At 43.1% G+C, this 21,298-nt stretch overlaps 9 protein-coding genes across 9 annotated transcripts; 4 read left to right on the top strand and 5 right to left on the bottom strand.

Annotated features, from left to right (window-relative positions):
- Positions 1-366: 366 nt before the first annotated feature.
- On the bottom strand, positions 367-2,333 carry N7520_009277 (bromodomain-containing protein; the record flags this gene model as incomplete). The annotated part of the gene is made up of 6 exons (XM_057143211.1): positions 367-767; positions 847-909; positions 982-1,492; positions 1,546-1,807; positions 1,863-2,047; positions 2,253-2,333. The coding sequence occupies 6 exons, from the start codon at positions 2,331-2,333 to the stop codon at positions 367-369; spliced, it is 1,503 nt and encodes a 500-aa protein (XP_056992499.1).
- A 969-nt stretch (positions 2,334-3,302) lies between these two features.
- Positions 3,303-3,601, top strand: N7520_009276 (cyclin-dependent protein kinase regulatory subunit CKS1; the record flags this gene model as incomplete). The annotated part of the gene is made up of 3 exons (XM_057143210.1): positions 3,303-3,398; positions 3,454-3,512; positions 3,565-3,601. 3 exons carry the CDS (start codon positions 3,303-3,305, stop codon positions 3,599-3,601), a joined length of 192 nt encoding a protein of 63 aa, XP_056992498.1.
- Positions 3,602-3,881: 280 nt separating this feature from the next.
- Positions 3,882-4,725, bottom strand: N7520_009275 (DsbA family protein; the record flags this gene model as incomplete). Its single annotated transcript, XM_057143209.1, has 5 exons — positions 3,882-3,959; positions 4,018-4,065; positions 4,116-4,514; positions 4,567-4,586; positions 4,647-4,725. 5 exons carry the CDS (start codon positions 4,723-4,725, stop codon positions 3,882-3,884), a joined length of 624 nt encoding a protein of 207 aa, XP_056992497.1.
- A 942-nt stretch (positions 4,726-5,667) lies between these two features.
- On the bottom strand, positions 5,668-7,015 carry N7520_009274 (uncharacterized protein; the record flags this gene model as incomplete). Its single annotated transcript, XM_057143208.1, has 4 exons — positions 5,668-6,286; positions 6,340-6,475; positions 6,522-6,905; positions 6,952-7,015. 4 exons carry the CDS (start codon positions 7,013-7,015, stop codon positions 5,668-5,670), a joined length of 1,203 nt encoding a protein of 400 aa, XP_056992496.1.
- Positions 7,016-7,291: 276 nt separating this feature from the next.
- On the top strand, positions 7,292-8,760 carry N7520_009273 (DUF3844 domain-containing protein; the record flags this gene model as incomplete). Its single annotated transcript, XM_057143207.1, has 4 exons — positions 7,292-7,610; positions 7,678-7,832; positions 7,926-8,069; positions 8,149-8,760. 4 exons carry the CDS (start codon positions 7,292-7,294, stop codon positions 8,758-8,760), a joined length of 1,230 nt encoding a protein of 409 aa, XP_056992495.1.
- Positions 8,761-9,686: 926 nt separating this feature from the next.
- Positions 9,687-11,117, bottom strand: N7520_009272 (E3 ubiquitin-protein ligase RNF103; the record flags this gene model as incomplete). Its single annotated transcript, XM_057143206.1, has 2 exons — positions 9,687-10,824; positions 10,978-11,117. The coding sequence occupies 2 exons, from the start codon at positions 11,115-11,117 to the stop codon at positions 9,687-9,689; spliced, it is 1,278 nt and encodes a 425-aa protein (XP_056992494.1).
- An 838-nt stretch (positions 11,118-11,955) lies between these two features.
- cyp3 (putative peptidyl-prolyl cis-trans isomerase) lies at positions 11,956-12,652 on the top strand (the record flags this gene model as incomplete). Its single annotated transcript, XM_057143205.1, has 4 exons — positions 11,956-12,019; positions 12,067-12,212; positions 12,263-12,400; positions 12,461-12,652. The coding sequence occupies 4 exons, from the start codon at positions 11,956-11,958 to the stop codon at positions 12,650-12,652; spliced, it is 540 nt and encodes a 179-aa protein (XP_056992493.1).
- Positions 12,653-12,855: 203 nt separating this feature from the next.
- N7520_009270 (uncharacterized protein) lies at positions 12,856-13,521 on the bottom strand (the record flags this gene model as incomplete). Its single annotated transcript, XM_057143204.1, has 2 exons — positions 12,856-13,304; positions 13,419-13,521. The coding sequence occupies 2 exons, from the start codon at positions 13,519-13,521 to the stop codon at positions 12,856-12,858; spliced, it is 552 nt and encodes a 183-aa protein (XP_056992492.1).
- Positions 13,522-13,828: 307 nt separating this feature from the next.
- On the top strand, positions 13,829-17,057 carry N7520_009269 (alanine--tRNA ligase; the record flags this gene model as incomplete). Its single annotated transcript, XM_057143203.1, has 5 exons — positions 13,829-13,913; positions 13,991-14,136; positions 14,297-14,332; positions 14,399-16,810; positions 16,884-17,057. The coding sequence occupies 5 exons, from the start codon at positions 13,829-13,831 to the stop codon at positions 17,055-17,057; spliced, it is 2,853 nt and encodes a 950-aa protein (XP_056992491.1).
- Between the last annotated feature and the right edge of the window lie 4,241 nt (positions 17,058-21,298).

The raw sequence follows: 21,298 nt of genomic DNA, 5'->3' as shown, positions 1-21,298 counted from the left end.
ATCATTTCTTTGATGTTTTCCATGGTCACTTTGAAGTTCTTGTTCAAGTGAGAGTAAAAGAGAAACAAACATCAAGGACTTTGAACACAATTTGGCAATAAAATTGCAATGGCGAAAAGTGGGAGAAAGGGGAAGAGGACTATCAGTTAAGAGGGGTTGGAAGGCCAAAGGAGAAATAGATTCGATTTATCGGCTCATTGTTTACTGTACACTTTCCTAGGTAGACCTGAATACCGTTTTTCCCATAATATGACGGCAGGTTGATTCGTTCTTGACACAAGACAGCTCGGAAAACTAACTCCAGTACTCCAGAGAAGACATTTAGACCCAAGTACATCGGCAAGCAGATTCCATTGCTATTTCCGGTCATCGCAATAGATTAAAAAAGATAGTGACCCGCTCATAGTCCACCTCGGAGCCCGGGGGCCCAGATTTAGGAGCCCCCCTGGCTGGTCCGGCAATGGCTTCAAGATCGACTTTCGTAGTACCCGGATGGAGTTGAATATCGTACGCCAGCGTAGATGCATCTCCAGTCGGATGAAGGCGTTGCATGCCCATCAGAGCAACAACCTTCACCTGTCGTTGCGCGGTGCCAACCATTAATGTGGGTTTGATCGTCAGCAAGTGGTGTGAAGGGGGTAGAGGGATGGTAATGGTTTGTTGAGACAATCTGGATGACGGAGGAATGTCCAGGCGAAAGTTCTCTTTAAGGGATAGCGAGGGGTGCGTGGAAATTTGAACATTGCGGATGAGTGCTGAGTTGGCGTCTGTGTTTTTGGTTAGCGAGCTGACTCTTTTACCATCTTAGCTAGTTAAAATCACTAGATTGGAAATTAGACACCATACCTTGACCTGGTCGTCTCCAAATAGATTCCATAGACGATGTCTCCGTAGGAAGCTGCGTCAATACTGAACATCAAGTATGAAATGTCAGTATTTGAGCGAACGCCAAGTCCCAATTCTTCCACGGCCTTGTCTTACCATCTTGGGAGTGAAACCAGCTTGTGGAGTCTGAGGGAGCCCCATGGAGACCAGTGGAAGGGTGTATCTCGGCCCGTTGAAATGATCTCACTGGCGTTTCGTCTTTCAGGACACCAGTCGTGTCCCGGCCATTGGTCAGGCTGTATGGTTGCTCGGACGCCGACAGGGTGGTGGCCGCACTGGATTTGGGGCTTCCAATATTTCTGCGAAGGGATCTCGTTCGAGGTGACAAGTGTTGTGGGTCAGCCTCTTGGCTCGTGGACCCGTTACGAACTAGCTCTTGTTGTCGTTTGAGGGAATCATTATCGACAGTAACCCCAGATGGTGTTTTATCGTCCCTCATGGTTTCGGGGGTCTGTCCAGTCATCTTCAATGTTAACCTTTGCACCCCTAGCTGCGGTTTGATCGAGGCCATTTTTAACTTGATGCGAGGTAATTCGGGGTGACCATCTACCTGAATGGAATCTGGAACAAGCTTCTTGGCCTCTGCCACACGCTGTTGAAAGTAATCCTGACTCTATTTCAGTCCTCATCCATGGTCGTAGAAAGACATTGTCCACTTACCTCCAGCACACCTGCAAGAACAGAGATCTCACTGCCATCCTCGTTGTACTCTCGCGCATTTCGCCAAAGATAGCTGACCTCCTCTTCGAAGGACAGCCACGAGGGAAAGGCAGTCATCTTTGTACCTTTCTTTCTTCCGTCGGTGCCACGGACCTTTTTCTGAATACTCCGCAACGAGACCGGATGATGAATGACTTCATAGTAGTCCCGATACAGGTTACGGTCTGGTTTACCGACAAATGGGTAAGCTACCTCTTCGCCACTGCAAAGCATGGTAAGTGTCCGATCGATTCCCTAACCGGGTCACGAGATCTCACTCTGAGTCCTTCAGACGGAATAGCTCCGTTAAGATCTTGTCCTGGGCGGTTTGAATGGTATCGCCCTCAAAATCCACCTCGGGCTCATCCTCGTCATTCTGCGATACGGAGCTTGCGTCTGCTTCAGCCTCATCTACTGGCTCTGAGGATGAACGGTTCGACTCTTCGGGGTCCTCGAGATCGTCCTAGTACATATTCACGAGGGTCAGTTAATTCCCCATTGCGACACGAAGCGCAGTTGGTCGCAACTCGCGTCGCACTACCCCCGTATGTCGAGAAGGTATTCTAGAGTTGGCCAAATCACGGCGGCTATCCCAAGTATCATATTGCTGATTCATTGTCTTTGGTGGACAATAGGAGGTAAAAAGTACTGGCATGAAGGTGACTTACAGACAGTTTGCGACGCTTCTGACTTCGCAGCTTCAGGTCGGGGGAGGCCACTGCCGCAGCCACGCGACGTTTGGTGCTCATCTCAGGGGAAAGAGGAGAGGGTGAAGATCAATATCTAATGATGAGGATAGTGCAAGTGAGAAACAAAGGACCTAGAGGATGTCCCAGAAACTCATACCTCGACGTGTGCAGACGCGCTGCGATCGTCGGAGTGGAGCCGTCTTAGGTAAGTTGGTATTTTGCGCGTCAGCGTATTGGCGGAAATGGAATAACGTGGATTTACCTCCACCACCTAATATGAATGAATTCTTTGGGACTGACCAATTTGATATGGTTATAGAGAGACACATACAGAGGATTTGATATTCAAGAATAGTTTATAGACTTAAAATGCAATATATCATAGATTATCAGACCTAATTACATATATTTTGTACAAGACCTAATCCGTTTATCTTTGACACCTCAGGCATCAATATCCCCCCCTCCATCTTTTGCTCTTGCTGTCTCCTCCGCGTCCCGCAAAACAAACTGGTTTGTGTCTCCAAACCATTCACTACACAACCCCACACTCCAGTCCTCTTAAGAATTGAACCCCTCGGTGAGCTCATATCCTCCTGTACCGATCCTACCCCCCTTCCCAACAAACAGATACATGCACACAGAGAGAGAGAGAGAGAGAGAGAGAGAGAGGAGGAGAGAGAGAGACTACCTTCCCTTTGAAAAAAAAAAAACTTAAGAATGCTGTGCACCGAACTTCACATTGACTTACTTACGTGCCACAGAAGCCAAGATTCGTCAACCACATAGCGTTCCCTTTCCAAATATCTTTCATCTCCAATGGATATCGATCCAGCCAGAAGAAATAAGAAACCACGGCTCTTGTTGGAGTCGGAGCGAGATCGTTTAGATGAATTTATCGACTCCATCCACTACTCGGCAAGGCATGAGCCCCCCACCCTGCACAATCAATACGCAGCTGGTCACTGACTTGGAAGTAGATATTCGGATGACAAATTTGAATACCGCCATGTGCAGCTTCCGAAGAACATGCTTAAGAAGATCCCCCCGGACTACTTTGATAGCTCGAAGGGGACTCTGAAACTTCTGTGGGAGGAGGAATGGCGAGCTTTGGGAATAACACAGGTACACTCGGTCGATCATTCAGCACAATCATGACGTTTCTAATGAGATTTTGCAGAGTTTGGGATGGGAACATTATGAGGTGCATGAGCCGGAGCCTCATATTCTCTTATTCAAGTTAGTATTCCCCGAATCCTGCCCCTTGCCATTCTTTACTGATTCTGGGCAGGCGGCCTCTGAATTACCAGCCGCCAATGGCACAATAGACTCTCATGATGAATTCGGTTGCGCAGCGAACGGAGGTCTTCCCTCTCTTCCCTTTCAGGGACACAAATGTGATGAATCTCTTCTCGTTATTTTTTCTATTTGTTTTATTACATGGACATGCATCCGACCAGTATGCTCACTAGGGTCCACAACATCTTCTTAATGGAAGCTCTGGAATGAGATATGATTCAAAATGTTCCAATTGAGCTCGGTAGGGGTGTTACATCTACGTGAAAGATGAAATACCCAGCCTGTCATAGATAGGTCGCCTTCTCTGGGTCAAACCACGTTCTGAGCCAGCCACTCCCCCCATTGAGCCTCTGTGAAGCTGCTGCTGATGCCTCGCTCCTCCACTCCCTAGGTTGGAGGTCAGTAATATTATTATTGGCAAATGGCTTTGTTCGGGCTCTCTTACGTCGAAAAAGACGGTGGGCGAAACATGGACCCCGATCACTCGATCCGTCTGGCTAGCATTAGGCAGTCTCCAAAGGGCTAGGGGCATCAATTGCTTACTTTAATGATCCATTTAAGATCATTGGTGACCTTGTTTCCCACGTTCAAATGTCCATCTTCGCCGGGAGCTTCTGGGATCCTCAACAAATCCAGGAACTTAATCTCGTCCACGCCAACTGACCCGGCGATCTTGGCCAACCGTCCGTATGTGGCATTGCGGGTTTCATTTACCACATTCACATCAAAGAACTCGGTCTGTTGCTCGAACAATGCAGCGCTGAATTCCCAGAATTTGCCTGGGGCGAGACGAAGCACCGCTACTCCAGCTTCATGGGTGAGCGTGGAGGAGGGATGCCATGGCTGGACATGCTGTCGAAGAATGACCTGAAGCCGGGCCCCGTACTGCTGTGCGATTTGGGGACTCAGCGCGTAAAAAGTGTTAAACATCTTGGCGGAGAACTACAACGTAACTTAGTCCGATGTATGATTTACCCCCGAGAACCCAACTCACCGGGCAGACATAGTCAAGATCTGAATATGGTCAGCTTCTAATTGGTTCAGTGAATTATCTATCCATCAATGTAGACATACACAATTCCAGTGTATGCTGGCTCTCGTGGGGGGTACCAGCAGAAAGCTTGAGCCCTGCAAATTTGGGAGGCACCGACATGGTAGCTAGAATCTTATGTTCAAAGAATCTGTGAGAACGTGGGTTGATGTGTTCTGGGTAGATATGGGGAAAGTGTTGCGTCACATTACCCCGCCTCGAACCCCATTATGATTACATCAAGGGTCGGAAGCCGTTCTTATGCTGCTGTTCCGCCCCTGTCGTCTTGCCTGAGCCACAGTTTGCCTAGGATGGACAGGATACCTACTTATGTCTATCCTCCTACATATTAATTTTGGTAAATATTTTGTTTATACAGTACACGGCATTGTGATATATATACTAGAGGGTTTCCGCCGCGCTTTTTGCGCGGCGCCTACTTAGGTGTTAGACCACACGTCCTACTCGGTTTCCTATCAAGTATTCTACCTTCTGTCATACCGTATTAATCGAATGGCGAAACGGCCCTCCAAATGCATAAATAGCGGAATAGAAAAGAAAGAGATAAAAAGAGAACAGAAGAAAAAATGAAGTGGAAGGAGAAGCGGAAAAAAAGCCAAAGTCTGGTGGAGGTTTCGAACGCATGTCCAAAATGTCTGCACTGTACCCTAGTAATAGAAGGGTGAATATATGTATCGAACATTATTGAGTGCAAGAGTGTATAATACATATATGCGACTAATAAGTCATTTGGTGTATATGATCAATGCATCTGCACACATACACCCAGATGAATAAAGTAGGGTTCTACACATACAATCTATACAAGGGTTGGAATGACACCTTAATCTCAAAATAACATGCACATGTACCAGACTTACAGATAAAGCTTGACAAGTGTCATGTAGCGGGAATGGTCTATTTGAAAGTCTCAATTTTATATCATGACAGCGTGATGTGCAACGGCTGGCTGCCATCAAGAGAAGTAGAAATGGGGCCTTGATTAGTCTGCTTGGCCTAGACAAGTGGTATGACCAAAAAATTGGGTATTTATTAATTCAAAGTTTAACGGCCACCAAGTGCTTTTTGCTTCCGGAGGTTCACATCACGCAATTCCATCTCAACAAAGCGCCATCCAGACTTGGAAGGGTCGTATTCCCCGCGCACCTCATAGCGACAGAATCCATTGGGTCCCTTGAGACCGACGGGGCCACAAATGAAGAATGTTCCTCGAAGAGGGGTTCGTGGGGCATTGGCCTGGTATTCGTTTAATCGCAAACGAAATGCGAGGGATGCCAGATGCAAATCTGACCCGGGGCCTAGATCAGGCAAAGGAAGTCGCTGTAATGACGATATGATGGAAGAAGGATGAAGCTGGATATCTTCGTCTGGAGGGATGTACTCCGAAGGCTCTTCAGGCATGGCAGGCTGTAGGCTGGATTGTTCAAAGGAGTTGATGGGGCTAAGGTTTTCGTTATTTGATAGGTGTCCTTCACTGAATATTCCCAGAGAATGAGGCGAATCGCCCCTGAAGCGAGCTAGATGTCTTCTCAACAGTACTAGGTAGGCATCTTTAATAGCAAGTGCCACATGAATTGGTTTCATGAAGGCCTGTACCTTATCGCCTATTTCGGTATCGATAGGCTTCGTAACCCAAGCCACACCATCATCTGTAATTTCGATACTAGATCAAACATGTCAGCACCCCCGGGATAACTTTTGTTTCAACAAACGTACCCAGATCGTAAATATCCGGGAGGAGCACGGTGCGGAAATTGATGTACAAGCCAAAATCCAGTCAGGGACAGAGGACTACCGAGTACCTGGGACAACTGGCCCGAGGCATTGTCTCGAACAATAGCGGCAAGTTCACCTGGGAGGATTAGCAAGTTACTAACACCTCACATGCAGTCACATACCTCTCAGTTTCTGTAGTTTTTCACGATCCTTGGATATTTGAACAAACTCTTGCCACTCTGGATCCGAAGCCGCATAGAGCTCGCCCTCTTCCAGCCAGGACCAAGTCAGCGGAACAAACAAGGGCGCCCCAATCTCCTCCTCATCTTCCAGCAACCCTTCACTCCCGTAGGAACTCCGGCGCAAACTAGTGGCTTCCGCGGTTGGTTCGGGCGCCGCATCGGCATCATGGGTATCATCGTCAAAGCGGACGAGAACAAAAGAACTCCATAATTGATACGCGACACCGTAAAGAAGACACTTCGAGAAGAATGACCTGAAATCATCTCTATAAGCATGGTCTTTGACGTTGACATAGACGGGAGTCAAACCTAAGCCAAGGCCGTCTGAATCTCACATGTCGGACAGTTGGGGTTGTATAGAGGGGTTCACGAGGGCCAGAATGGAAGCGAAGGGGGCGGACTTGGCTTCGGAACAGATGCCTGAGCCGAAGCATTGAGACAATCCAAATGAATATCCTTGAACGAGTGACGATGGAGAGGGATTTGGGGCGTGGCTCATGGCGGGTGACCACGTGATATCTTATCGCAGCCGGTTGACCTCCACGTATTCGGGAACACAAGGACCCTCAATAGCTTGACTCTGGGAAGCTTCATTCCACCCCGAACGTGGAATCTGGACTGTTTTCAATACTCGGAAGGCTTACGACGACAATATCGATTTCAAGTGAATCTTAATCGCTGCTGCTGCTGCTTCTAGACGAACCGACAATATGTACTGGGTCTCCAAGCTCCTTGCCCTTGCGGCGACAGGTGCTTTGGGGACGAATGCGATGGAGGCCTCGATCTTCAAGTTTCCATCTCCTTCTGGGCTGGATATGGACTCAGGATCTGTGACGGTGTCGGAGAATTTTGCACAGCTTGCCTTGAAGATTCGTGTGGAATCTTCTCTAGCATCAGTTCTCAGCGGCATGGAGGCTGAAGTGGACCTCCTGGACCAATTCGCTGCTACTCAATCACCTCTTTTCGGTAGCAACCATGCGGTACCTAGTAGAAGTTTGGTTATTCTTGAGGGATTTGATGGAGAGGCCGGTAAGTATGGGAAATACGCTAGCTAAGATATAAGAATCCAAGGCTAACACCCAGCTTCTTTCACCAGGCATGAGCATGCGCAAGATGCAACTGCCCAACCTCTTCGTACCCAGTGCCTCTTACAACTTGGTTGACGGGCCATTTGCATCTCTCGTGGAAGGCAAGGATAAAGGCATCCACTGCGTATACCAACAGGGTGATGGCGAGATAAAGTCTACTCAGGTATGGAAGTTTAACAGAACCCTGCTGGGGGTTCCAACGAAAACACACTATACATATCACGGAAAAGTTTCTCTCGCTGACTGCATGCCATAGACCGCCAGGGACTGCCTTTCCAAGGACCCGGTTCTTGCTCTTGGTCAGAACTTGTTCGATCAGGATCTTCTGGATCTGATCGATTCGGTGGAGACATGGGTCAGCAAGGACCAAAAGACAACCGCTTCTCGATTATCATTCAAGGTATTTACTTTCACCTCGATTGTTTCTTTGCTTTTTGGAACTCCCAGTGCTTACTTTTCATCCCTTTTCTCGCAAACAGGCGTCACCCAGTGGAAAACTTCTTGATAGCCAGATCATAGGGTCTATTTTCCAGGACCTGGCAAAGTTATCCTCCGCCGAAAACTGGGATGCCACAGCTGTGCTCCTTGCCACCTCGAAGCATGACTCGGGGGCCCGTCGGAATATCTTCCAGCGAGACCAGAAATTGTGGGCAGAATCAACAACATTTGTCTCTGAGGCACAAGATGACCTTCAAATGTCATCACGGGACTTGTCCCTGCACTCGAACCTCGCCCCTGTTTGCCATGCTTCGAACTCATCTTGTGCAGAGGCAACCAACAACTGCTCTGGGCATGGGTACTGTTATCTGAAATATGAATCTGGTGGCGAGACGACCGCCGGCAATTGTTACGCATGTCGCTGCCAAGAGACTGTGGTGCGCAAGAAGGACGGCACCACCCAGAAGATTCAATGGGGTGGGCCAGCGTGCCAGAAAAAGGATATCAGCTCACCTTTCTTCTTGATAGCCGGGGTTAGTGTCTTTGCTATCATGATGGTAAGTAGCGTAGTTGGAATGTTGTTCAGCATGGGCCAACAAGAGCTGCCTAGCGTGATTGGAGCTGGAGTGGGTGGATCGAAAGCGCAGACATGAAGACAAGCTTGCTGTCTTTTTTGGTTTTTTGTTATCTTTCGGGTTCTCTTTGTGTCCCTTTGCAGGGCGATTGGGGTTTTTTTTGTGCATATTGGCCCAGATGTCTCGTTACACTTATCTTGAGGGCCGGGCTCTTTCTCCGCATATCTAGATCTTTTCCATGTCTGTATCATTACACACCAATCTTGGTCGAACCCTGGCAAAGGGCATCGCAACAAAATGATCCTACTAAAATCTATGCTCGGGACTCAAGCTTGACCACTGAAAGTGTAAAATTGGCTAGTTTATTTATGAAACTAAAATAATGAAATCTGAATACTGTTCACTCCTTTTCTTCCAGCGACAAAAACAACTACATATGCTAAAACGTCAGTCATCTTTGCATGTAAATACATATACTTCAAATGTTGACTCAGTAAATCCGAATATGTCTATGCCCAGGTGGGGTTATAAATACCGCAGAAATACGGAGGTAGACCAGACATTGCACAGAAATGAGTAGACATACCAGATGGATTGAGGTTATGAGCAGCTTTGCAAAATACGGTGGCATTTCAAAATATGTACTCGAGGTATTGTGATGAAAAACATGTCCAAAAGTCAATCGAGAATAGTCAAGATCATATCTAGAAGTTTGCTTCTTCGTATATCCAAACCAACTCTCTGATAACCACCCCCATTCTCCCATGGGGACCCATGAGGAGCCAAATGAGGAAGAAGGAAGGAAAAGCCGTTAAGTCATAAAAGTCCAGAGTACCCGATAGCCTGCGTACGCCCGCAGGATCCGAATGAATCAATAAATTACACAGAATCAAATATTCAACAAGGAAATGGTTGACTGCTCTGACCAAACATTCCAGATGTTGATGCAGCATGCAGACATTCCGGGAATAAAGGAATGGTAAGCAGAAATAGTAACACAGAATTCAAAGTCCGGCCTCGAGTTGGCCAGGCGTGCGGGACTGTCCAGCTGACGGTTGGATTTCTGAGGCCCCAGGGGAGTGTGTCGAGGGAGTATTGGAAGAAATCCCACGAGGACGTATTGAAAAAAGCCGTGACCAATAAGATCGGCGTGGTAAGCTCTCTGGCAGTCCAGATTCTTGGTGCGTGCGACTTGGGCGACCTTCTGAATGTGAAGGCCCCGCGTGGTGTTCTGCCTGTGCGGTTTGAAATAGACGTCCTGGGAGAGCCATCTGTAACCGGAATAGGGGAGTCCGGTTGTTTCTTGAGTGAGCTACATGAGGAGGTCTCGGTAGGACGTCGTTGCCGCTCGATGCCGTGCGCCGCCCTTGTCGATCGCCTGCCACTTGTCCTTCGGCTGCATGTGCACGAGGCTTGGGAACATAGTAATCGGCTTTACATAGAGGACAGCAGGCTCTCCTACTAGTCAACCAAGGATCCACACACGAGGCATGAAAAGCATGCCCACAGGTTAGCCCACGGATATCATCGTCGTCCTCAATAATGTCTAGACAAATTGCACAGGAATCACCCGGATTCGGAAGCAGTTCAGGTGGAACAGCTTTACGAATTTGATCACTTTCTTCGTCTTCTTCTAGGTCCATATCTTCATTGACCAACGTATGCTGCCACTTCTCTTCAGTGATTTCCGCACCGGTTCTACCCGGGGCAATAGTAGTAGATCGGGTGCCCTTCTCTGTTGGCTGCATGGTTGTTCCAGATTGTGGATGAGAGGAAGCATGTGGAGGATTGAGACCGTCACTCTCATGCTCCATTTCAGCAGGGGTTAATGCAGCTATCTCTGCGCCACCTAGCGCAGAGATAACGCCCTCCTCATGGGTCAAGCTCTGTGGCCGGCTGTTAGGAGCGCTAATGCCTCCTTCTGTGGGGAGACCTTCATTGGCGCGCGACGACCTCCAGACTTTGTATTTCATCAAGGGAAACCGCGCATTGACTTCGTCCATCGTCATCAATCTCTTTTCCCGCCGTCTTCGATGGGGTCGAGGCATTGTGACCAGGTCAATAGGCTCCCCAGTCTCCTCGCTGCGCAACTGACGATTTCGTTGATTGTACCGGAAACAATACTTCACCCCGACTATAATCCTAAGTGAACGTCAACTTTGAGTTCTCTGGAAGACGTCTATCTGAGAAGGAAGAAGAAGAAGAAGAAGAAGAAGAAGAAGAAGAAGAAGAAGAAGAAGAAGAAGAAGAAGAAGAAGAAGAAGAAGAAGAAGAAGAGAGTCAAAAGCGACATACCATAGATTGGTGAAAACAACGCCGAATCCAAGGGCAACAAAGAACAGAAGAGGTGAGCTCGTCGCAGAACCAGAATCATTTGCACTATTACCTGTAGTAGTCGCGGCGCTACTGGCAGCGGAGGTTGTGGATGCGTTCATATCTGCCTCGTTTCCCTTGGTACTTTCAATGTTTGAGTTGTTCTTTTGGAGGTGTGTTTCTTTTTCTTATATAGAGAAGCAGTCGGTGGGGGATGGTGATCAGGCGTAACTCGCGTTGATATCAGGATACCCTGGTGTTAATCCAGCATCCATAGGCCACGACTAATACCCTAGGCTTGGAATTACCACTCTCTCGTGGTAAGAAAGAAAGTTGATGAGCCGTCGCTCAGGAGACTGGTGCACTGGAAGTCATATAGTAGACCGTTGACCACCTTAAGAAAAGGGCGGGTCCAGTGGATGATCGACCACAGGGTCAATGTATTCCTCTGCACAGATCAGGTAAGGGTTTCATGTCACTTCGCCCTCTTTTATAGAGAAATTGAATTGTATTTGATTTGATTAAAGATCCCGAGAGGATTCAAGAGAGCCAAGGAGGCTGTGGAGAGGGGGGTTTACGGTAGGGGATGGGGGGGAAACCTGAGGCTGGGAAAGGAGTCACGGGAACCGCAGGTGGAAAGTAAAGTTTCATACCATACCATACCATACCATACCATGCATATATATTTCGGAGTACGCAGTATATGAAATGTAAGTCACAACTTAGATAACAACGGATTAACTAAAAGGATGATATTGAGTAATCTTTTTTTATTGAAAAAAAAGGAATTTATCTTCTGGATATATGGAAATTTGATACTTTCTATTATGGTGAAAGTATCAAAAAGAAGAAAGAAACCAATTCAAATTATTTCTCCCTATAAAGGAATTACCAAAAAGTAAAGTCACTACCTGGCTTCTCTCCCTTCCCCCAATCCATTGAATCCTCCGACGGATCATCATGGCTGAATCTGTCGTAACTGACCCATCTAATCCGGTGGTGTTCTTTGACATAGCCCTTGCAGGTATGTATTCATGATTACACAGGAATTCGCAAATTAATTTCCCACAGGTGAGCCTCTGGGCCGAGTGAAGATGGAACTTTTTGCCCATGTGACGCCACGGACCGCAGAGAATTTCCGGCAATTCTGCACAGGCGAGAGCAAAAATCCCAAAGGACAGCCCCAGGGCTATAAGGGGAGTAAATTTCACCGTGTGGTATGTGCTTTTCCTGGTCAAAATGGGATCAGATATGCTAACAACAATAGATCAAAGATTTTATGATCCAAGGTGGAGACTTCATCAACGGGGATGGGACAGGATCGTGTACTATCTATGGAACTCCCAAGTTTGCGGACGAAAACTTCGCCTTGACCCATGACCGCGCAGGTCTCTTGAGTATGGCTGTAAGTTTCTTCAGGATAATCATATTTCTGCGGTTTATTTTTTGGCTAATAACAGGTCAGAACTCGGGACCAAATACCAATGGTTGTCAGTTTTTTGTCACCACGACCGCAACACCTTTCCTTAACAACAAACATGTGGTGTTTGGGCAAGTCATCGACGGCATAGATGTGATTCGCATGATCGAGCATACACGAACAACAAGGGACAAGCCAAATCAAGATGTGACAATTGTGCAATGTGGAGAAATGTAGATACTACCAGCTGATAACTAGATACAATGAAGCTTCAGTGGAAAGAGAAAATCATTTGTGATGAGGAATCAGCACGATCTTTATTTCTTTTGACTATTAACACTATTAAGAGAAATACAGACTATATATTCACTCCACCCCTTCTCCACATCCCTTTGGCCCCTAATGGTAACAGTATATGGCCAATAAACCGAAAATTGATCTCATGGATCCAAATCCATATCCATTGGATCATCATGGTCTGATTGGAAAACGCCATAGTTTGCGTTCGAGTCCGAGTGGTTGACAGGTATGGGTCGGGAAGCGCGAGCCCGCGCTCTCGATTCGATGATTGCTTTGCGTACACTATCCTGTTCTTTAGGAACCGTCAGAGATGAAGGTTCAGTGTAGAGAACCAACTCTTTGCCCTGCGCTGGGTTGGACGACAACACCGGTTTAGGCATGGAGATCATTCTGGCCGCGAGGGGCAGTAGCACCAGGGTATCGGTTGGTTCAGGCTCGGCCAATTCATGATCCAAATTATAGATATAAGTGGTGTGTTTGGTATCATCTAATAGCATGGTAGAGTCGAAAGAAGACGTGTCATCTAATAGCATGGCAGAGTCGAGGGAAGACGAGTCAGTGTCTTTGGTCCGAGCATGGCTGTCATGATCTGCAAGTCGAAAGAATGTTAATTTGAGATCTTCAACTTCTTCTTCTTTTTTTTCCTGTCGCTTGACACAGGATAGGCTTGGAAACAATTTAACAAGAAACAAATAAATCCTACCAATCTGAAGAAAGCCGAATCGCTTGGTTAGTGGTTGCGCGCCATCCGGATCACCATCGGCGGGACGCTTTTGGCCTTGGGTTTTCTCATTACTCCGTGCCATCCACCCCCTTGTTTTTATCCCACTGAGGAACCCCCCTGGGATCAAGCTTCTTAGAAACAAGAAGGGGGGAAAAAAAAGAAAAGAAGAAGAAGATCAGGTAAGTGTGTGAAGATTAAAGATAGAGAAAGAAAGAGAAAGAGAGAGATAGAGGGGGAAGGGACGCAATCCTTATTCGTTGATGCGGGTTCCTGGAATTTGGAGGGGGGAGCCTTTGACTCATCTCTTCGCGCTTCCACCTTTCTACCCTCCTCGATCTGTTCGCACAATCTTGTCTCCCCCAACTGCCAGGACTGTTAGGATTGCCAGGATGTCGTCTGATACTTCCACCTGGTCGGCCCAGCGTGTCCGAGAGACCTTCTTCGAGTATTTCAAGCAAAATGGCCACACTTTTGGTAAAAGACCCCGCGATTCGCCTTTTTCTCTACCCCTCCACCCAACGCTGACCCCCGCCACCATGGCTCGCAATTAGTTCCTTCCTCTCCTGTCGTCCCGCTGTCTGATCCGACCTTACTCTTCACCAATGCTGGAATGAACCAGTTCAAGTCCATCTTTCTGGGAACCGTGGATCCGCAGTCAGACTTTGCAAAACTGCGACGCGCCGTGAATTCGCAAAAGGTATTGAGGTTTAACCTGTCGGGACCAGAGAGGAAATCTCCGCTAACAATCATTTTCTTTCTCCCTGCTATAGTGCCTACGCGCTGGTGGAAAACACAATGTAAGAACGCAAGAAGTGTCCCCCCAGAAGCTCCCTTCGTTACTGACGACGTCTACGCAGGATCTCGACGATGTCGGCAAGGACAGCTACCACCATGTGAGTACCACCTGTCTTTACCCAAAGGTCACGTTAGGTAGACAACGCTCATATATCTGGAACTAGACCTTTTTTGAGATGCTCGGTAACTGGAGTTTCGGCGACTACTTCAAAAAAGAAGCGATCTCATATTCGTGGACCCTCTTGACCAAGGTCTACGGCTTGGACCCTGATCGTCTCTATGTCACCTATTTCGAAGGAAGTGAAGCAGGTGGCCTGGAACCGGATCTCGAGGCTAAGGAACTCTGGAAATCAGTGGGCGTTCCGGAATCACACATTCTTCCCGGCAACATGAAGGATAACTTCTGGGAAATGGGCGACCAAGGCCCGTGTGGACCATGCAGTGAGGTTCACTACGATCGAATTGGCGGCGGTCGCAATGCTGCCCACCTGGTTAACCAGGATGATCCAAACGTTTTGGAGATCTGGAACAACGTCTTCATCCAGTATAACCGAGAGTCAGATCGATCTCTGCACCCCCTTCCCAATAAACATGTCGATACAGGAATGGGCTTCGAGCGACTCGTCTCGATTCTTCAAGACAAGTCCTCGAATTATGACACTGACGTCTTCACTCCGATTTTCCAAGCCATTCAAGTTGTCACCGGCGCCAGGGAGTACCGCGGACTGTTTGGAGCGGAAGATGCTGACGGTATCGACACGGCCTACCGTGTAGTCGCGGACCATGTTCGGACCTTAATGTTTGCCATTTCAGATGGTGTCATTCCCAACAACGAGGGCCGTGGCTATGTCATTCGTCGAGTGTTACGTAGAGGAGCCCGATATGCTCGCAAGTACTTCCAGGTTGATATTGGAAACTTCTTCTCCAAATTGGTGCCGACGGTGGTGCTCCAACTAGGTGACATGTTCCCAGAGCTAAAGCGAAAGCAACAGGACGTGATGGAGATTCTCGACGAAGAGGAGTTATCCTTCGCTAAAACCCTGGATAGAGGCGAACGCCAATTCGAGCAGTACGCCCAGCAAGCCAAATCGAAGGATGCGGAGAAGCTCCACGGTGCCGATGTGTGGAGGCTGTATGATACCTTCGGCTTCCCGGTTGACCTGACTCAGATCATGGCTGAAGAACGCGGCCTGCGTATTGATGACGTGGAATTTGAAGAAGCACGCCTCAAGGCCAAGGAGGCTAGTAAGGGTCAGAAAAAGACTGCTGCAAATGCCGTCAAACTCGACGTTCATGACCTAGGCAAGCTGGAGAAGATGGATGATGTTCAAAAGACAGATGATTCTGCCAAGTTTGGACGTGGCAACATCACAGCTCACGTCAAAGCCATTTATCAGGGAAGGAACTTCTATGAGAGCACCGAGTCTGCCTCTGACGGAGAGCAGCTTGGAGTCATTCTTGACTGCACCAACTTCTATGCCGAGCAAGGTGGTCAGGAAAGTGACACCGGCAAGATTGTGATTGATGGGCAAGCCGAGCTTGAGGTCGGTGATGTTCAACTCTATGCAGGATACGTCCTCCACACAGGCTTTATGAAGTACGGAACTCTCTCTGTCGGCGATGCCGTGATTTGTGAATACGATGAACTTCGGCGTTGGCCCATCCGGAACAACCACACCGGCACCCACATCCTGAACTTTGCTCTTCGAGAAATTCTGGGGGATGGGGTCGAACAAAGAGGTTCCCTTGTGGCGGCAGAGAAGCTCCGCTTTGATTTCTCCCACAAAGCAGCCATCTCAGATGCCAGTTTGGAGAAAATCGAGGCAAAGGCCACCGAATACATTCGTCAGAACTGTGCTGTGTACTCCCAGGAGGTCCCTCTGGAGACAGCCCAGAAGATCTCCGGGGTCAGAGCAGTTTTTGGAGAGACATACCCTGACCCGGTTCGTGTTGTTTCTGTTGGTGTTGAGCTGGAAGAGATCTTGCGCAATGTCCAGGATCCCAGATGGGAAAAGGTCAGCATTGAATTTTGCGGTGGCACACATGTTCAGAAAACCGGTGATATCAAAGACCTGGTGATCCTAGAAGAAAGTGGCATTGCGAAAGGAATTCGCCGCATTATCGCTGTCACCGGTGAGGATGCTCACGAAGTGCAACGGGTAGCCGAGGAGTTTGGCAAGCGCCTGGACCGGTTGGATTCGCTGCCCCTTGGTCCTGAGAAGGAGCGAGATGCCAAGCAGATACAGGTGGATCTCAACCAGCTTGTTGCATCTGCAGTCCAGAAGGCTAGATTCCGGGAACGGTTCACTGCCATCAACAAGCAGGTTCTTGATGGTCAGAAGGCTCAGCAAAAGCTAGAGATCAAGAAGGCAGTCGAAACAATTACCACCTATTTCCAGTTGCCGGAAAATGAGAACTCATCGTCACTTGTTGTCAGACTTCCAATGCCGGCCAGTGCGAAAGCGGTCAGTGAGTCTATTAATCACGTCAAATCTAAAATGCAAGGCAAGAATGTGTATGTTCTGGCTGTGGACTCTGAGCAAACCCGAATTGCGCACGGTTGCCATGTATCCAAGGTATGTATATTATTTCCCTGTTGGTAGTGATCCCCTCCCATCTTGAATTTGAATCTGATGCTGTTGGGTATAGGAACTCGGTGACCAGGGTGCTTCTGCCAATGACTGGGCTGCGGTTGTCTCTAGTGCTATAGGTGGTAAGGCTGGAGGGAAAGGATCGACATCTATTGGTAATGGTGTCAATATAGATAAGGTGGATGAAGCTGTTTCACTGGCTTCGGAGTACTTGAGTAAATTCAAGCTTTAGGTTGGTTTGAGGCTCTTTGAGGGATCTTGGTGACAATATTATTAGTCTGAATCTGCTATTACTTGATTATATCTAAGGATTTCGAATACAAAAAGTTCGCTTATGGGTCAGGGTCAACCTTGTCTATATACAATAACCTTTCTCATACATATTGTTTTACCTATTACCTAGATATGTATCTTATGAGACTGAAGTGAAGATTATAAAGAAAATAGTAGGTATAGAAGAGGTATAGAAGGTTTTATATAAAAAAAGTAGTAATATAGTATAGAAGATTTTTAGGAGGAATTCTTAAAGATAGAGATTAGAGTTCCCTCCTTTATGATTTGGTATCTTTTTCTTTATCTTTCTCTATTATCCTAGTTATAGACTTAGAGTCCTATATCTATATGATAAATTAATTAATATAAGCTAAGGAATGTTTTTTAGAGATTAAATAAGTATTTATTACTTGGTCTTTGATTAGGATATTATATAGTTACTCTCTAAATTAATACCATCACTCCCTAATTATCTACTTAGGAAAAATCAAAAATATCAAAAGTTCTACCTATATATTAGAATATATTAGTAGAATATTTTTCTACTACTTTTAGTACTATCTATAACTACTTTATTTATAACCTTTATTATTATTACCCCTACCTCCGCGGAGATACTCCCTATATAGGCTTATATATTAGTGAATTCTAGCTACTATACTAAATAACTATCCAAATTAATACTTAAAAGCTATTATTTAATATTATCTAAACGCTTTTTATAATATCTAAGTCTATCTCGCTTAGGCTTTAGTATGGGCCGGCCCATTAGGCTTTACCCTTGTCCAAGCCCATGGGTGCCTGATTCTGCCTGATTTTTGGATATAAACTGCTGAGTCACCTGAAACTAATTCTGTTATTTACCCCTGTTTTCGTTAAAACATATACTACCTACCCTATTATCTATCTTCTGTATAGTATTTTTATGGAATATCCCTATTTATGGATAGATAATATATCTTTATTAGTATAATAGCTATTTTTAATAGATAAGGGTAGGTTATAGGGTGTATTATAGAGTAGTAGTAAATAATCCTACTAAGGTATAAAGATATATATTTCGTATATATATGCCCTCACCACTTTTTCTAGTCATCCCATCTTTAGAAGGATAGGGTTATAAGCTAGTTAAAGGATTATTATCTTACTATTCTAGTATATTAGTATAGTTAGTATATACTATTCTAGTTATGAATAACTAGGGTTCGATTCTAGTATATAGACTAGTTTATATTTCTTTAATTTCTGAATTTTCAATATATTTATTATGTGTGCGTATTATTTAGCTGTATTAATAGCTAGTATACCAAAAATACTACACATTCTTCATAAATTATAAAAAAAAAGGTATCTCCACTCTAATAGGCCGCTATAGGCTTTTCATAGGCCTATAGGCTTAGATAGGCCGGCCTATAGGCTTTACTAAAGTCTAATCTCGCTACTCTCTAAGTTCCCTATAGTTCCCTATATAAACTTCTAAGTCCCTTATACTAATAATTTAATCTCTATATAGATCTTCTAAATCCTCTAAATATATATATATATAGACTATTAAGTCTACTATATATTTCTTAAAACTCTATAGTATCTATTATATCATCTAGTATATCTAGTACTATATCTTTATTAGTCTTTTTTAGCTTATTAAGATCTCTTTTTATTAGATTTATTAGATTAGTATACTTTTTAGATATCTTCGCTAAAGACTGCTTAACTAGGATCTATCTTAAGAGTCTTATCCTATTATATAAAGTACTTTTAAGTAATATTTTTATAAATTTATTAGTCCTCTTAAGATTACTATATCTATTAGGCCTTCTATATTTAAGTTCTCTACTAATTATTATTTATCTATAGTATATTTTACTATAGATCTATAATCTTAAATTAAGATTACTTCTATCTATCTAGTCTTGGTCTTTATTAGAAAATAGACTTGTAAGTCTTTATTAGATAATAGACTTCTTAATCAATTACTCTTTTAGCTAAATAACTATATAGGGTTCTTAAACTAGATGTTATATATTAATAAAAGGAGCTATAAAAGAGATATTAATAGTCTTTTAAGGATTTAGGAGATATTAGTACTAATAGAATTAGTCTTTAGTTAAAGATATTTAGTCTCTCTATTAGATTAATATTATATAAATATAAGAGATTCTAGATCTATTAATCTTTTTAAATAGATTATAGAGTATCCAATCTTCTATTTACTATTATTAATAGATCTCTTTAGTAGATTTTTATTAAAAGATAGATAGATCTTAAAGATTACTAATATCTCTATAATAGCCTTTTAAGAAATAATCTTATTAATATTATATAAATATAGCTTTAAGATCTATCTATAATTATCTATAGATAATCTAGTCTATAAGATTCTACTAAATTATTGTAAATTAAGTCTTTATAATACTTTAAAAAGACTAAAGAGTCCTTAAAAGATAACTTCTAGTCTTTATTAAGTTCTACTTTTAATATCTAGTATTCTCTTTTAATATAAGAAGTTACTATTTTAGATAGATAGAGATAGCTCTTAATATAGTAGACTGTAAAATACTTACTATAGTCTTTAATCTAGATCTTTATAATATAGTTATTGATCTTATTAAATCTAAGTTAATCCTTTTTATATTAAAATATATACTAATTTCTCTAAGAACTATTAACTATAAAGAAGGAGAAAATCTTATTAAGGTTTTTTTTAAACTCTATCTATAATATTAGAGACTACTCTTTAATTTTATCTTTTTAAAGAATATTATTATTAATCTATCTAGTAATATATTTAATAATAATTAGATATAATTTAATCTTAATATTCTTTATAATATACTATAGATAGATTATATAGTCTATATTAGAGAAGATATTATTAATTATATTTATTAAGATAGGCTTATAATCTATAAAAATAGTCTATAGTCTAATTAGATAATATTCTATAGAAATTTCCTTAGTATACATCTTCTTAAGATAGTCTAAAATAAAGATATATAAGTCTCCCTATTTATTCTATAGAAACCTAAAAGCTATATAAAAAGACTATCTAGCCACTATAGATCTAATAATATTAATAAGAGATATCTTATAGAGGATTATTTTATATATTGAATTAATCTATAAGATCTATAGAGATCCGTTAAATAAATTAAGGTTTATCTAATATATTATAAAAAAAGTAAAAAGACTATCATTATTCTAAACTATATATTAGATAAGCTATTCGCTATTCTTAAAAAGATCTAGAATTAGGGCTTAGATTAAGAGTTAACTACTAAGAATTTTATCCTAGATCTTAGCTTAGATATTATAGATATGTCTAATCTTTATATATAGATATCCTATCTTAAGTAGTTATATTAAAATATACTAAGATTATAGGCCTTAAAGTAATAAAGCTAAAATAGTCTCTCTTTCTATAGCTAGAGTCTAATACGAATATATTTACTAGATTATTATATTTATAGAATGATAGTCATAGATAGGATTAGTAATAAAATAAGACTATTAAGTTAAATATAGTATCTCTTAGAGATTAATTTAGAAAGGGTAGTCTCTATTAGGCTTTAATAAGCCTATCATAGCCTATTAGAGTAGAGATACTATTTTTATATAATTTATAAAAGATATACTATATTTTTAGTATTCTAGCTATAAATACTATAAATAAAATATATACTTTTACTATTGAGAGATAGGGTTTTATATATAAAACCCCTATTATCTAAAGTTTTAGGAGTTATCTATTTATACTAAAATTAGTAACCCTTATTAATCTAATGAAATATAATTAATAAATAATAATAAATAATAACTAAAAATATCTAATTAATTATATAAAATCTAATTAGCTAATTAGGGCGCTTCTATATATAACTCGAGGTATAAGATATAGGTAAATTCCTATTATCCGCACTTTTATCTAAACTTTCTTTAGATAAATCCCCTCTTTTTCTCGTTAATCTTATACTCTCTCTTATATATACTCTTATACTCTCTCTTGAATATTACTAATTTTACTAATATTACCCTTTTCTACCTAAATTTTATCCTTTTCCCCCTTATTAAAGATATCTGAAGATTTAATAAAAGTAAGCTCAATCTCTTCTATCTTAAATTAGGTAATTTAACTATAGAGTATAAGATCTTTAATTATATCCGCCTTAAGATAATTATATAAATAGTAGTAAATATTAT

This window comes from Penicillium odoratum (genome assembly GCF_028828045.1).
Source record: "Penicillium odoratum strain IBT 22623 chromosome Unknown utg000006l_segment0_segment0, whole genome shotgun sequence".
NCBI lineage: Eukaryota > Fungi > Ascomycota > Eurotiomycetes > Eurotiales > Aspergillaceae > Penicillium > Penicillium odoratum.
This window is presented reverse-complemented; position numbering and strand designations above follow the sequence as displayed.